At 37.7% G+C, this 17414-nt stretch overlaps 1 protein-coding gene across 1 annotated transcript; it reads right to left on the bottom strand.

Annotated features, from left to right (window-relative positions):
• Window positions 1-587: 587 nt before the first annotated feature.
• On the bottom strand, window positions 588-9214 carry LOC103721913 (PH, RCC1 and FYVE domains-containing protein 1). The gene is made up of 9 exons (XM_039115015.3): window positions 8967-9214; window positions 8131-8217; window positions 7919-8008; window positions 7689-7775; window positions 7449-7568; window positions 4476-6482; window positions 4177-4323; window positions 2610-3028; window positions 588-938 (listed from the first exon to the last, which is right to left on the bottom strand). The coding sequence occupies exons 1-9, from the start codon at window positions 9012-9014 to the stop codon at window positions 776-778; spliced, it is 3168 nt and encodes a 1055-aa protein (XP_038970943.2). The 5' UTR covers window positions 9015-9214; the 3' UTR covers window positions 588-775.
• Between the last annotated feature and the right edge of the window lie 8200 nt (window positions 9215-17414).

Below are 17414 nucleotides of genomic sequence, written 5' to 3'. Positions count from 1 at the left end.
ACGGATCTACGCGTGTGTGCCAGACGTGTCGTTCAATACGCGACGGACAGGGATGATTGACGAGAGGGAAAAGAAAACGGAGTTAGGACCGGCCGGAAGAAATTTTTTTTACTGAAATATTTTAAAAAATGATATCCAAATATATAATATTAAAAAAATAACTGTTATATATTTATAAAAAATATATTTCAAAATAATTTATATTTAATTGAGCATATATTTTTTAAAAATATATAATTTATTTTATTCTATTAAAAGCTTAAAAGTATTTTTAAGAAAAAATTATTTAAATTTTCAACTGGTAAAAATCAAATTTATCTAAATTTTACATGAATTTTTTTCTATCAAATACGATGAACTTATTCTCATAAAATAGTTATATTTTTATTTTTTTGAAAGATATTTTTTATTTTTTTTATTGACTATACTCTTTCTCCTCATCTCACTCTGCAAACGAAATAAATCCTTGGTATCCAATATCTAGATAAAAGATAAATAATTTGCTATTGAGTTGAATGATTGATTTTCAACCATTCGATATTAACGGTTATACAACAAACTAACAGAACCTCGGTCAGGGACGAAACTCAAAGAAGAGAACAAAATTGCAACCTCCTGTCATAATTGCCGTCTCTTCCCCGGCAATATTTCAGCTTTCTGTTAGCCGTAGGAAGGACACCCACACAACCTCCCACATTCAGATAAAATCTTTCATAAGCGCTCGAGGGCTATTGGATTTTCTCCATTGTTATGTGATCCAACTTACGGAAAAAGGCTAAGTTTCAGAAGATGGTGCTGCATCTTCATCCTCAGCTGGAGGTGCACTTGCAGGTAATGTGGGAGGTGCACCCTGCACTGGATAGTTGTATTTTTTGAACACCCTTTCTTTGTTTCTATTCCACCAATCTTCTGCTTGCTGCTCGGCAAACCTTCTCTTGCTGTACAAGCCATCAAATACATATATGAGAATCGATGTGTAAGAACGTATTACAAGAATGTGCTCATTTGTAATGATCAAGCAATTCAAATAAGTTGTATCTTGACATGTATTCCTCCCTCCCTGTCTCAGGCATAACTTGTGCTGTAGGATTTCCTTTTTTTTTTTTTTGAGTTATATTGATGTCATATAACCTATCAATATCACAAATACACTAATTTAGCTGATATTGGGGTTCAAAGTTATAGCGAAATATATTTCATACATAGGGCGCTGGTAGCTAACTGCAGACTGGTTAAACTTTCTTTTACGATATTGAAGGTTTCGACTATTGATGCTCATATTCATGATGTCTGGATCAATATTGGTAGTAGTGAAGCCTATTGGTTTGGCAATATATCAAGAAAAAGACAATCTTGTCAAGGTCAAATTGAAAACTGAGCAAGAAGATGGATTTAGATATAAAAACATAGATATAAGTTGACATGAAATAAGGCAAAAGGTATCTGATAGAACCTGTGTTGATTCTTGAAACTCTGATGCAAACATGTACAAAAATGGATCATTTCTCATCTTGAATTCATAGTTTTTTTTTTTTTTTTCCAATAACCGGCTGCCATGTCAATAGAACCATCTTCCATCTTTTTTATTTGCATAGAGATCAGGGATGTCAAATAGAAACCACTGTGTTCTTTGGCTTTAATTATTAACTTCTACTATATATGTGTAAACTTGCCTAGTCTAACAACATGCAAGTCTAATCACTCAAATGGGGAGAAGACATGCTGGCACAACAGGGAATATGATGGAATTATTTCTAATAATAGTATAATAAATTGGGTTCGATGGGCAGCACAGAAAGATACAGAAAATTATATTTGGGTGAAAATATAAGGTATAGAATAAAGGTCCAGATACATCCAACAGTCATAAATCCATCGATTTATTTTTAACTGGCGTATCTGTGGTGTAACTTGGAGCCTGAGACATCCTGAGTTCACAATGAACATGCTTGCTTAATTAGAACAAAGATATCTTGCAAGATTCAGAGTTACACAGAATTTACAGAAAATTTGCCATCATATGGGTTTGTGCTGTTACACCAATACACTGCCAATTGCACCAAGGGCAAATAACATCTGTCCAGAGCCTAGCATCATAAGCAAAAAATTATTGCACTTGCACATGATTGATTGACCTTATGCAGAGAATGACGATTGACATTTTAGAACGAAATGACGAAACAAGAAAGGTTATGCCCACATATGTAAAGAACAGGGAATTCATATTTTTAGGATTATGCAATCTGGCATGGAATAAGAAATCAAAAAACATGAGGATGGAGTGAGTTCAGGAAAAAGTACAAACTTGGATAGAGGTACCGATATATGAAGAAACATAATGAAGAAACAGCCCAGATATATGATGATATAGCGATAAAAATCGCTTGACTGGAGCTAGTGCAAATCTTAATCCTAGCAATATATTTTCAGTAAAAAAGGCAAATATCTATTTATGTGACATTTGAATGGCAATGAATTTTCTCTCACTTGACTGGAGCTAGTGCAACTCTTAATCCTAGCAATATATTTTCCGTAAAAAAGGCAAATATCTATTTATGCGACATTTGAATGGCAATGAATTTTCTCTTAGGTTCTTATAAGATGCATACCTGAATCGGACCCGTTTAAAAAGTTTGGTACCATCCGAAGACTGAATGAAAGTCACATATACACCATGCTCAAACTGCTCCGTTGATTCTGCTTTTGGGCCATTTTCTATGCTATGGTGAGCAGTAGCCTCCCTGCTAGCAGCAACAGCTGATTGGCTATCATTGTGACCGCCACCATCAACTGCATTTTGTGATAACTCTAAATCATCCCTAACATTTTCTATTTTCTGATCGTGAATGTCAGATGTTCCCTCATTGGTTGGGTGAGGTTGATCATTTTCTGAAGTCTCTACAACCAAGGAAGAAGAAACTTTCGACTTGCCATTTTCAGTTGTCTTTAAGAACGATTCTACTTGAGCATGCATGACCATTATGTTGTCACTAACCTCAAGGGGCAGTGTCTCTGCAATCTCCTTCAGCTTCATAACCAAAAAAGGCAGCCAACAAACATTAGATCAAGAAACAGTAATTTCATTAGAAGTATACAATTCTTTTTAGTCATTTATCAACTTAAGAAAGAAATACTGCACTGAAAGCATCCATAGAGATAAAAATTATTTTTGTAGATCAAGTCAATGCAGATACGATGTTCAAATTTTGAGTGATACAGTAGGATCAAGTGAAGCAACCTGAGCACTAAATATGTTGGATTCTTCACAACCCACATTCAGTGAGATTTCATATAATGGTTTAATTTTATCATGTTGCATGTACTTCAACATGCAAGTGCAATAAGTGTTTGTACAGGCAAATATGTGTGTATAAGCCAGCACCATACGGGTGCTTACCAATAATGATGGTATATCATAGGAAAAATACTAACTATTTTGGAAGAAAGTATGACCTTTGCACCCACATTTACAAGCTCTGGATGCGGAATTGAAATCAGTATTTAAATGATACCTTTTTGAAAACTTTGATTCATGGGATCCTCCCTGAAAACCTTGCTTGCATTCAGATATAGAGAGAAACTCTTGGTGTATCTGTATCTATGACTTCTTGATATAAAATCATACTAGTAATTCTTGCTCAGATTCCCAAGGACATAACAAGGTAGTCTATGATACATGCAGGTGTTTACATGTCCATAGGTCAGAAAACATTATATCAATGCTGAAAGCAGTAGCTAAACAATGTAGGAGCACTATTCTCATCTTGCACATGGCATATCTTAATCACTCCATAAATGATACCATGATTCTCAGGTAGGATGGCTGAATCCACGAGGCTCGATTGAAGAATAAGGAATGGATTAAAAAAAATAAACAGAAGATTTCTGACAGGGATAATGATACAGGTGCTATCTCAACTGAGATCTTAAATTTTCAAAGCAATATCATCAGAAAAGTATAGAAACTGATAGATACTAAACAGAGCAGTAATATACACATACCTGCATATATAAATCATTCCATGTGGTACAATATATATACATACACACATACACATATTTGTGTATGCATTTATGTATGTATATTAAGTCAGAACAGCATCCATTTTATGAAGCTAAAAGACATAAATAAATCAGAACAGAGAAGATGACTAGCCAAAGTAGTGTCAAGGATACCTGAGTATCCAGAGATTTGATGACTTCCGCTGCAGCATTGCACCTGGCAGCTTCTTCTGCAGCTAAAGATGCAGCTTCTTTAGCCTTCTTCTCTGATTTCTTCAGTACTACATCATGAATTTCACACTTTTCTTTCAAATTTTTGACCTACACAAGAAGTCATGCTCAAGAGGTGCACAAATCTAATATAGATGGAGAATATTATCTTAAAATAACTATAAGTAACAGGATATATTAACGAAACAGAATCAAATCTTGATATCATGGTTTTGGAAGAACATCTGCTAACTCATGCGTACCTGGGTTTGCAACTTCAAGACTTCCTGATTTAGTAGTTCATTAGTCTTCTTTAGGCTGTCAATGACACTTCTAGAAAATACTGGAGTCGTAGAGCGTGGGGGACTTGGCTTCCTGGTGTATGGAGAAGCAGGGGGAGGTGCAGAAGTAACAATTGGTTTTAAAGCGGTTTGAAGTGCGCTCAATGAGCTAGGAAAAGCAATATCCTTCAGCTGTAATAGCGATGGGACTTGGGAAGCTCTGTTTACAGACTGAGAATCTGATTTGACCTCGTTCTTTACTGCTGCATGAGGTGACCATAGTATCTTTGAAGATCTTATTTCTCCCCTATCTGATCTCTCCCTGCCATCAATGGATCGGCGAGGAGTTGTAATCTTCTTGATAAAAGTAGCAGGATTACCAGCCTCTGCTGCTTTAATTTTTGAATAGCAAGAATCACAAACACGATGTGGTTTGCCAGGAGTAGGTGCCAGGGCAGCTTTCAACACTTTTTTGGAACTACAAGCATGGCAATGTACCAGCCCACAATTATAACAGTTGTGCCGCTTTCTGGTGAAACCAAATGCCTGCCGACACCCTGAGCAAACTGATTGATCTGAACCAGACACCCACTTATGAATGCAAATGCAGGCTGTAAAATTTGAGCCGCATGATATACTTTTAACATGCCTATCTTTTAGAGCTTCAACGAAAGTAGGCGTTTTCCGGTCTTCAACATCACCATGTCCTAATCTTCCATTAGCACCTTTTCCCCACGTATATACTTCACTTCTTGATGTCAATATTGCGACATGGTGAGCCCCACAAGATATCTCCTCCACTAGCTCACCTATCAATCTATCCTGCACCAAGCGAGGCAACTTGCCATCAGATTGAGGATTTCCCAGCTGACCATGAGAAGTACTTCCCATTGTGAAAACATGCCCAGATGTTGTAAGCGCCACAGTGATGTTGTGCCCGCATGCCAGCTGATGGAAGTTGTAGTCAATAAGTGAAGGAACACAAGTAGGGACCAAGCGTGCTTCCTTGTCTCCATGACCCAGACGGTACTTATCTCCATCACCCCAGGTAAACAGTTTTCTAGAGATAACATTAACACCCACCTGTCCCATTACCTCAACGATAGCTGCAGTATGCCACACCCCACATGCTACCTTGATGGTCCTTAATCCACTCAAAGATTCAACTTCCCTCGGGTACGCAAAACTCTCCCGGTCACCATGTCCTAGAACACCAAATGTTCCATCGCCAAATGTGAATACCTTTCCATTTGAAGTAATAAGTGCTGAATGCCATGTACCACATGCAACAAACAAAACTTGAACTCCTTCCAGATGGCCAGAAACTCTTTTAGGAATCCAATGACTGACGTTAGTGCCATGGCCAAGAAGTCCAGTGTTATAAGCACCATCTCCCCAAGCAAACAAGTCGCCAGCAGTGGATATAGCACAAGTATGATACTCACCGCATGCAACATAATCCATATTCCATACTGCTAATGACTCAACAAGACGAGGCCGACTAACATCTCTGTCATTTCCATGACCGAGCTGCCCACCAGATTCCTCACCCCAACTGAATACCTCTCCTTGCCTTGTAACAAGTGCAGCATGCCTAACACCGCATGCTATCTGATGAACATCTAAAACTACATTCGATTCTAGCGGTTTTGGAAGTAAAACATCCGTTCTTGAGGATAAGGAGTTTGTTGATCCATCTAATATGATCCCGTCAGACCATATCTCTCCCCAAACATAAACATCACCTAAAGATTCAATATCATCTGGTCCAGAACCTTGACTGGAGGAACTAGGGGCACTTGAAATACTAAGTCGCACATTATCTCCGTTACTTGATCTTAGTTGCATATTTGCACGATCTGACCCCACATCTGACCTTGGTAAACTCAAAGAAGGCTCACGAGTGTAAAAATTTGTGTTTAAACTACGAGAAATGCTTGAAATACTATCTAGTGATGCACCATAAGGACGACTATATTCTCCACTATCCTGAAAAGAGAGAGACGAATAATTGAGTAGAAATCACAGAAATTGCATCGAATTTTTAAAACTATTGAGCGGTACAAGACTCTTCAGGATTTAGGTTTAGGAAAAAAATCACAGTTTTTAGTTTGGAAAACTAATGATGACCAATTTTCTGCCATTAAAATAATTCCACGGAAGTTTTAGCTGAGGTATCACAGTTTCTGGTTTGGAAACTTTAAAGGACTATGAGCAAATTAGAACTTATCCCCATTGAAGTTAAGCAAACTACCTGGTTTGCATTATCTGGAAATGGGTATGGGTTATTAAAACATAAAATAGGTTTCACATCTAATTGGTAGAGTATCCATCCATGAACCACAAACACAGTAATCAACATTGAAAAGGGTCCTCTTAGCTATCAGAGGAAAGTGATCCCTTAATCAATTTCAACTTCTCGGTTAAACTTATGTGTCTCAATTTTAGTTTTCTAAAAAGATCCAACATTTAAATTTTCTTTACCTTGTATACACACTTATGGGAGTAGATACTGAAACAGAACAAACTCCCAAGTCTATGAATACTGAGAAAATAAATTCTCAGCTATAGTGTCTAGTTTTCAAAATGTCAGGTCATGTTTGCAGATTCTGATAGGACTAGATAACTAAGAAACACCAGCATATCCAGTAATCTGTGTTAGTGGTAGATTTGGAGGACTAATAAGTCCACAAAAGGAGAACAACAATAGCCAAATTAAATTCATGAGATTCCTCTATATATTTTCAGATGCAAGCTGAACTTAACTATATATATTAGGAAACTATTTTCGCTTAATAGGAGATGAACTAAGAAGAAAGAATTATCTAACCAATAGAATCCTGTAGTGGTGCACACTAGATTGAGTGAGGCTGCCTAAATAATGATAGGTTCAGATATTCATAAACTTAAAAGGCTCAGGCATGACAGTCACTGTAAGCAAATATACAAACTTACATCAGAAAACAATATTCCATCGCTCTGGCTGTCAATTCTATAATGTCTCCGTTGACCTGCAGAAATCAGTGCTCTAAGTCCTGCCAGCCACACCTCTAACTCTGCTTGGTCCTTGCAAATCTATGTAGAGGGAAGAATTAAAACATAATCATAAAGTTAAGTTTGACGTTCAAAGTTATGAGAACTGTATATGTTCTCTAACAATATGGGAATACTAGGATTTAAAGAATAACTACTAACCAGATCTAGAGATCGTTCACCATTCTTGTATATAAGAGAAAATGACAAATAATCTTTCTCGGGGCGTGGAAATCTCCTAAAAACAGCCTGCAGAGAGTTGAAACCAAGAAGAATCCTAATTGCAAATTACAGTTGCATCAAAAGCCATTACAAAGTGCAAATATTATTCAATTTTCTTATATATACATGTGCATTAGAATTACTAAACTCCCAAGAAAGTGGAATCTTACTGTTCTCTGACCAAGAGTAATTCGTATGACAGAAGCTAGTTTGATAGTCCTCTCCTTTTTATGTGAATACCATATTAATGTTGTTTCATCCTGAGAACAAAATGAAATGAAAAATGACATGGACTCATGCATGTACCTTGAACATATATCAACTGCATATATCAAAGCTTCTAATTGACTGTGACGATAATAACAATAACATTATAACTCACACTAGAGACTCTGAATGGACAAAATTTAGGCTTTCCTTTGCGACTATACTTGATTAACTGCGTGCCTTTCTTCAATGCAATAAGTGCCTTCAAAACAGAGCAACAAAATAAATGAATAGGGCAAAGGGTCCACCAACCATAGCAATCAACTATTTTATCAATGTAAGTGATGATATGCTTTGGATCCACAACACTACAAATTGTCTACATGCCACAAGGAACTGAACTTCTTCCATTGGTAAATTTGAAAAAGATTGAATCTATCCAGTGGCAGCATTAAATCATTTCAGAAAGCAAGCAAGCATTAAATTTCGGTTGGAAAGCAAGATCAACCATTCGTCAACTTTCAACCATCATTTCAACTGCGATTAATAGCGAAATTAATAAAAATTAGTGGTACATCATAAATATATCAATAAACTCCTAGCTCACTATTATTGCCATTTCTAATGTTGAGATACGAAACTGCGTTAAATTCTTAAAATTACTGAAAAGCTCAAACTGATATGCATTTGGACATAGAAAATTCTTTAAAAAGTTTCTACATTTTTAACATAGAAATAAATAAAGGTAAATTAAACAGGTAATTTGGAAGAGAACGTAGAGGCATATGGATTGGATCAAAGAAATGATCAAATGCTCCAGGGATCCAGCTAAAGTGGAACAAATAATGAGCGATCTATCACAAATTTTTGATCTTTTTAGTTCAAGAAACATTCTTTCTTCATCAAGAGATCCTAGACATTACTTTCGAGATCATGTTACCAAAATCTAAAACACAAAGGATGAAGTCCACGGAAAGTGAAGAATCCAAGATGGCGGGGAAGAGGACTAACCTGCTCAGTGTCGCGATCGGGATTCCCATAGCTGATCGGATCTGCCATTCCATCTGAGAGGATGCTCGGGGAGGAACAGCTCTGAAATCATTCATCCGTCGTCGTGGCAGCGAATCCGGCAACCCTGTCTCCATAGATGATTCCCCTCCCGGCCCCGCCCAAGGCTGTCATCAATTTCCAATCATTTTCCTCCCCTCTTCGAGGAATCAGCAAAAGCTCCACCACTCCGATGTCATCCCATCCCAAGCGTCAAGCTTTTTCCCAGTCCCTTCTCTTGATAAAAGAAGACACCAATAATGAATCGATCCAAGCGCTCGCCTCTAAATTCAAGTTCGTGGTCTGAGAGATTAATCAGTGCTTTGAGATTTAGAAGAGAAATCTTTGAAAAGTAGAACAGGGTTTTTTGTTTTTCCTGCTCTTTTTTTAAACAGGGATAGTTCGATCCAATGGACTGACGCGCATAAATTTGTACTCGATCAAAGCAGGTACAAAGTTAAACAAAACTTAGATCAAACATGGCCTGAGAATATCATAGCAAAAACCATGAAAAAAACAATCAGTGACCCAAAAGGCGAAAAAGATACGGACCTGAGCAGATCTCGACAAAACAAATTTGTAATCTAAAAACACAGAAAATTTTGATTTGAAATAGCAGATTAAATAACAAATAAGCAAAAATAAAAGAGGGCCAGAAACTCATGGAAAGAATAGAAGATAAAATTAGCTGATCAAACATAAAGAAAATTCAATCGTCAACCGACTCTCACCGATCTATAATAACGAACCAGATCAAAAAAAAAAAAAAAAAACCAAAGAGACGTCAAAAAAATCTACACAAGATACTCCGTTAAACGAATCAAAACCAATATACACAAACCAAAGCTAGATCAGGACAACCGGTGGTAAAAGAAACAACCAACAGACGGTGCAGATAAGATCAGATATAAATGAGAGAAAAAAACATACAACAAAGAAAAAAAATCAAAACTAACAAACCTCATAAAATTTATGTATCAAAAAATAAATCGCCAGTCAAAGACAAATTAGGCAAAAAAATAATAAACTAACCTCAAGAAATCCACATTCCTACCAATGATCAATTAAAAATCTAGAAACCAAAAGCAAATAGACTGATAATTCTAAAACCAGGGAAGGAAAATAAAGCACAATACCTCGAGAGGAAATTTAGGAGTCTTTTCTCTCGGTTCCTGGAGAGAGAGGAATAGAACAAGGGGTGGACGAAGGGTTGGGTCCTTATTTTTATACCTGCGATCGATCGACTCCCTTGGCCAAGAACAATTATCCTTTTTTTCAATTTTTTTTTGTACAGAAATCTGAATTCCGGAGGGCGCAGAGCTTTCTCTCCTACCAGAAGGAGAAGGATAGAGAGGAGAGATGCAGAATCGGGATCCGCCGATGTTTTTGCTCGCGGATGGTGGATGCGAACTCCCATACAGATTGACCGTTATCAGAGCATTCGGGAGCTGGAGCGCCATTGAACGGGTTATTTATGTTGCTGGGATCGCGTTCGGTTTTCGCGGGAAACATGGTGTCGTAAATCCCGATACACGCGGCTCAAGGGGCGAGCCTCATCATGACCCCAGATAAAATTTCGACCATACGATCGTCGGACTGTCAATCTCAGAAACAATCATGGGCCGTGGACTCGGAGGAGGCTAGGACCCAGCCCACGTTATCTTCTTCCAAGCCTTCCAAAGCCCAAGTTTCCACACGCTAAAACAAGTAACATAGTCTGATATCTGTTAATTTTTTCCCGTGCTGCGCCTCTTCTTGATGCTGTATAATTGTTGTAAACCTTTTCGATGAGATATATGATCTAACTAAGCTAAAGCCAGGCAATCCTAGTTGGCTTAAAGCCCAAGATGGTGACTTGGTGTGTTGATGACCTTATTTCATCCAAGAAGGGAAGTACGAGCCAATACTATATTCTTCGCTCATGGTATCTTGAAATCGTTGCTTGCTTTATTACAACCAAGAAAGTGAGTGATCCATTTGAGTTTGAAAATCCCCAACGACCGGATATGATTTCCATGCACGAGCTAGTTTAACTGAGAGCTGTATCCATGATATCTCAGGAAATTTTAATTATTTTTAGCTACTCCAAATTCTCTAAACTCTTAATTCGTTCATCTGGTAAGTGTGTGAATTAAATGTGGTGCAAAATTTTGTTGAGATTAGAATGTCTGCCAATGTGAAGACACAAAATTTGTTTCATGTAAACCAGTAGAAATTCTTGTAGCTATACTTGATAGGATGATGTTCTTTGCAGCACCAAAACGCTTAGATCCTCTGCTTCAAGTTCTGTTCAGTTCGGTTACCCACCGATGAATTTAGGACCAATATAATTTCTGCTCAAAAAAAAAAGATGGAATTTGGAGTGGAGAAGATTTTAATGCACCGTTTCATAACTTTGTAAAATATGCCAAGATATTGCTGGGAATTATGAGATTAATTTTGAGCATTGCTATTCAAACAAAAGATTTGCCAAGATATTGTAAGGAGTTGGAATATTAATCTTGATCAGTGTCATCCAAAGTTTCAAACAAGCAACTAACGTAGTTTCTTCGCACTACAAAGGGAAACCTAGATTAATTCACATGGGTAGGTGACTAATCTCAAGCTTAAAATTTGTTTCTAAACTTCAAGTCCAACATATTCAAAAGATTTATCATCAAAAAAAAGGTACTAAAATGGATGAGATACTGTAGGGGAGAGAGAGTTTCCTAGAGTGCTCCGGAACTTATTATTTTGTAATTTTATTGAATATATCCATTTAAGAACCGTATGAATCATCCGTTTTAATAAATATATATTCAAAATATTGTATTTTTAGAATATTCTATTTATTTCAACCTCAAGCAGTCCTTAGATATGGATGCCTTAGGAGGCTTGGCATCTATGTTTTTAAGCTTTTTGTTAGCAATCAAAATCTGTGCAAGATCAAATTTCCATTCATAATTTTTTTTTTTTATCATGTTTTCCAGGGTAGCTGGTCTTCAATCACGCTTTCTTTCACCTGCTTGCTCGGTAACTCGAGTTGATTCAAAATTATTGGGCAAGATAGCAATGGAGGGAGTTCAGGTCCGCTTAGGACATGTCACGAGTGGGGTAATCAGTACGCCACGTGTTAGATGTATGGCATGCCGTGTGTCGGATGTTTAGTTCAGCCGTCCCTTCGTTTGGAAGGCAGAGAGGAAGGCACGCCCTCTCCTGCGCCCTCGCCGGCCCCGTACGCCCCTCGCTGAAAGGTTCCCATGTTTCCCCGTTTTGCCTTCTCAAAACTAGCAGAAGGCAATCAAGGAACATTCCCTTTGCTAAAGCAAATGAATTACAGGCAAAAACAGCATCCATTTTGATGAATGAATATATACAAACATAAGTGGTGTGGCGACTGGCGAGCCTCTTTAAAAGAAGTAACCGCCGGGTAAAACTAGAAAATAAGGAAACAACTCGCTAATGAGAAGTAGATAATGAAGTGAAATTCCAAGACGCAATTTTAACCAATTCATCAACTGGTAGTCCGCTACAAGACGCAGATCAAAATCGTGGCAAATGAGATTCTAGTCCGCCACCTCCTGCGATGACTCCAGAGTAACCTGCTCATCAAAAGGCTTGAACTGCTCTGCTTGCAGTTTCTTTAATACAATATTTCAACTGGAAACAGGAGAAGACTAGATGATCTTGACCAAGAGATATGGACCCAAAACCAACTATAGCTTCCCTCTTCCTCATTCGCAAAAAATTATAATTGCAACTACGCATGATTATGAGGGTTCTTTTTTCCCGGTTCTTAACCTGTCTAGTATTACATAAATGTACTGAACGAGTGATTGAATCTTTTCCTTTTCATAAACGAAATAAAGAAATCAATGGAGGAGCTACTGCCGTGCAAGATGCAACAAAGAAATGAAACAATAAAAGGAAATTTCTCTTGCTGATGTAGAGGAAGCCGGCAAAGTTAAGAAGAAATGAGATGGAAGTCCGAGACTGACTAAAAACAACAAAAAGGAAAGAAGAAGAAAACAAAGGCAACTTTGGACCCACTCACATGGGCAATTGCCATCACCTTTTAAAACTTTTTTTTTTGTTTCGGACTGTTTAAATCCCAAGCCCAAACCCCACCCACGACCCATCTATCTAACTTCTTGGAAGAAGCTGCGCCGGTCAAAAAGTGCAGTGATGGCATAAGATTTTTAAGCAGACAGTCCCCAGTAAAAGTATGCAGCCGAGAAGGAATTGACCCAATCCAAAACAAAACTATCAACATTTTCCCATATCGGTCGGTTATCCTCTCAAGCACGCGAGGCGCCGGAAGGTAAGCAAAAGTATCCGTCGTGGTCCATATGCTCGATAGAGTAGATGACAAGCTCACCGATCCTTTTGTCTTCTTTTTTTTTTTTTGCTTTGACCGATCCTTTTGTCGTTTTTCATTATTCCATCAGCAATAAACTACCCTCCTGCAAGATACGTACACTTGGCACCGAGGATGTCAATAGCCAAGAGGAGGAGGGCCTTCCATGCATGCTGTCCTAAATTGATGACAGGAGATTCGCAATCCTATGAAACACTGTAAAAATTATCTTTAAAGAAATGTGGTGCAAAGTTATACTATGATTCGCAACCCACCGCCATAGCCAAATGGCAAGAAATATAATGGCTCCTCGCCTGCATGGTTTTCTTTCAACTTTTGCAGGCGCCAGGCGGTGCCACCTTCTTAAGCAACCATCAGAACATTCCCTTTTTGCCGACCTGCGTCGGCCGCTTAGACCGACCTCGCCATCTTAAATGACTTGGAGAGCATTACTACATGGGAAGTCTTGTAACAAAGGATGTTCATTCAATAGTGGGGCTCAAGAGGAGCATGGCAGGTTCCCTACTTCATCGACCATCCTAATTGGACGAGTCAAACATTTGGCATGCAACCTCTCGTTTGGAACATCCTCCGAAACGATGCTTGATGCAATGCATACGCGGACTTGGGGAGCATGACAAAAGGTGCTAAAATTTGGGTACTCAATGTTTGAGTGTTTCCGGATAAATATAAGCAAGCACTGCTGCCGTAAAGGATGGAATAGAAAAAGATTGAAGGGACAGGAAATTAGTCCTTTTGCCGAAGATCGTGCATGGTCGACCAGAGGAAGTGAGGAACCACAGGCACAGGAAAGGCAAACTTGGGGATCGCTCTCTCGCCCCAGGAATAGGCTGGTTCGCTCCCTAACCTTTTGCGATAAATTGATGCAATTCGGTACCGCCTGTCTCCAAATGATTGATGGTGCCTTATGGAATGAAGAAAGAATAAAAGAAGCTTTTCCCATTTGCCGAAAGGGACCCATTGTTTCAGCAAGCAACATGCAAGGAGGATAATTTATTGCCATTCAAAAGCCGTGCACCTCTTCCTTTGCTCCCTCTGTCCCGAGGCTGAAGCATGCGGAAAAATAGGGCGTGAATGGACCCTTGAAGAGCCTGTCTCATCAAGCTCCAAAAGCCTGTCTGATTAAATAATTCAAATCCTTGTATATGGATGTCGTGTCGCAAAGATTTCATGGTAGCTTCTCGCCCTAGCTCCCTTCCACCACCGCCGCCGCTACCACCACCACACCTCCGTGGTCACACCCTAGTCTTCCCCTTCCAACTGATGGAGAACTGTCGTGGTCCTAGTTCTTTACCAGTTAGACATCTTTAATGGTGGAGTGAAGGAGGTGGTGATTCATGTGGGGCCATCTGAAGCCCGTGAACAGAAGCGACATGTATCGCGGTTGCTCGCAATTACGTACAGTCTGAAACAACCTAAACAAATTGGATCCACATCATGAATGAATTCAAGAAAATGCAGCCAAATTCACAATTCGTTATAGCTGCACACTGAAAACCGACCCTAGCTAAGATTGCAAGTGGGTGTAGTCCACCTGAAAAGCCTGCTCGTACTCGAATATGAATATAAATCAAAGAAGATGCAATTTAGATTCGATTAAGTAGAAATCTGTCAGAATTGATCAAGTATGTTTTGGTCATGCTCATGTGAGAGGTGACAAGTAGACCGAAACTAAATTTGCTTACGAAAGCAAAGCAAATTGGAGTCCATGAATGCAGCATTTATAATTGTCATGTTACAAAATGGAAGATAGGAATGAAAATTCACCTGCCTGGATACATACTTGAACACGTAAAGTAGATCGGGTTTCTTTTCCTAAGAAACCATAAAAAAAGGGGACAAGTACACTTGTTTGTCTGCTGTTATTTTGTGTATGATATTTTGCATTAATTAGGAACACCACTTTTATTTCAGTTCTGTATATATACATTAAACTGTTCTTTGATACTGCAGCTTGGTTTTTGCGTATTTGGAAGAATATTTTAATAGCTAATATCATCACATGACCTTGTAAGAAGAAGAGTTTATATTACAAAAGTTTGGAAATTAGATCAGAACACAATTACTTGAAGGCAGTGTTGATAGCTGCTCAACTGCGTTTATGTGTATGAGAGAGAGAGAGAGAGACAGAGAGTGGCGGTGCAAGGAACAGCAGATTGGAAAGATGGAAAGAGGAAGTGTGGAGAAACAAATTAATATTGAGATGATGAACTCCTAAAGTATATTCATGTTGAAAAAATGCAATCAAGAAATAATTATGCCGTAATTTTTTTTTTCTTTCTTTGTGTAATTAAATGGGATATCACTCATCAAGCAACAACAATCTTTACAATTTCTTCAGACAATTAACAAACAAAATAATCAAGCAATCCACACAAGAGGCAGCATAATTTTTTTAAAGTAAAAACTTCTTTTATATGAAAGAAAAAACTACAGAACATGGTCAACCAAAAAATTTTATTATTTAGAATAATGGCATTACAATAGATTTTCTCTAGATCAACTGAAAGCTGCACAAACATTAACAAGATTTAATCTTGGCTTCCACAATAAGAACATTCATCACCAACGAGGCAAATTTCAACAACAAACAACAAAATAGAAGATGAATCTTACTAAATATTGATGCTTGAAATAGTCATAAAGAAGGTTTTTCAAAAATTCAAATTATTCCATCTATAGCTCTTAATGTCGGAAACAACGTATTGAAATTTTATCCAAATTTAGATAAAATCAACTATTTTATCATCTTGACAAAGCATCACATTTCCTTTCTCTTCTTCTCTATTCGTTTCCGTAAAGCCCAGACTCCACGTACGTTTTCTTTTGCGATCAACTCACCTAAGCCGGCGGTTTTCTTTTTATCCTATTATTATTTGTTTTAAATTCAAATGAGATGGGTCGACATGAGAAGGGACCACAAACAAAAGAAGGGCCGGTGTTCGTTCTTGAAAGAATCCAAAGCATCATTTGATTTGAAGCTTGAAAGTTTTGCCGACATTCTTGCATCAGAATCTGCAGAAGAAACAAAAGAACAGTAAAAGAAACTTATTGAGAGAGTGACCAGTACCCTCTCACGATCGAAGCGGTCTATATGCCAAGCTGTATTTTTTTTATTAATGAAAAAAAAACAGAACTTGAACTTTTTGTAAAAAGGCTTAATAGTGAGATATTTTTTTGAGGAGAGAAGAAGGAATTAGTGAGCCACTGCCTCCAAAATTTATTAAGAAAAGAAAAAAAATTACAGAAGAATATTTACAAATGAGGAGGTGAGATGTGAGAGGAGTTAACAAAGAACTCCAAACAGGTACGTACTAGTCACAATTAAGGGTGACACAAGATCTGATTAATAGTGAGATATGAGATTTGGAAGAGCATGCAGTACGTGGCTTTGCATATTGAGAGGGAGAAACAGATAGAGCTGCCAACTATTAGTTACATTTCAGATTTTCCAAAAATGATTCATAAGATAACTTAAGAAGGTAAATATATAGATCTATCAGTATTATACATACAGTACACATTATTGCTGGAGTATTAACTCAAATATTTGATATAACGTATTTAAAAATATTTTCATATAATAGCTGCATTATGGTTTTAAAATTGAAATATGTAAATGCATATCAGTTTTCTTTAGTTGTTTACCACCGTGCTAATTGGGCATTCCATATAACCTTTATTTAAGATGCTTTGCAGAGAGCATGAGAAAAACTCAAATTTTCAAAACTCTTCAATTTTTTTACTTCCCAAAAGAAATTCTCTTTAAAATCTCCAACAGGATTTACGATTGAGAGAGAGAGAGAGAGAGAGTATCCGTGGACTACCCAACAGTCCCAACTAGTGTCCTATTGCATGTCTTTAGTATAGTAGAAGTCTTAAAATATCATTTTTTTTTTGTTTTTTTCCTCAAAGGTGAAGGAAGAAGAAATGGGGAAACAAATGCCAACACGAAGTTATCCTGAAATAAAACAAATTGTCTAGCTAGAGTATTAAAATAATATAATACAAACTAGCCTATGTAATAGAGCTTGTTATGGTGAGAAGTGTTGGCA

Source organism: Phoenix dactylifera, chromosome 16 (genome assembly GCF_051530095.1).
Source record: "Phoenix dactylifera cultivar Ajwa chromosome 16, Ajwa_hap1_PhDact_Kaust_v1.1, whole genome shotgun sequence".
Taxonomy (NCBI): Eukaryota; Viridiplantae; Streptophyta; class Magnoliopsida; order Arecales; family Arecaceae; genus Phoenix; species Phoenix dactylifera.
Note: the sequence above shows the minus strand (reverse complement) of the source record. Positions and strands in the feature narration are given on the sequence as shown.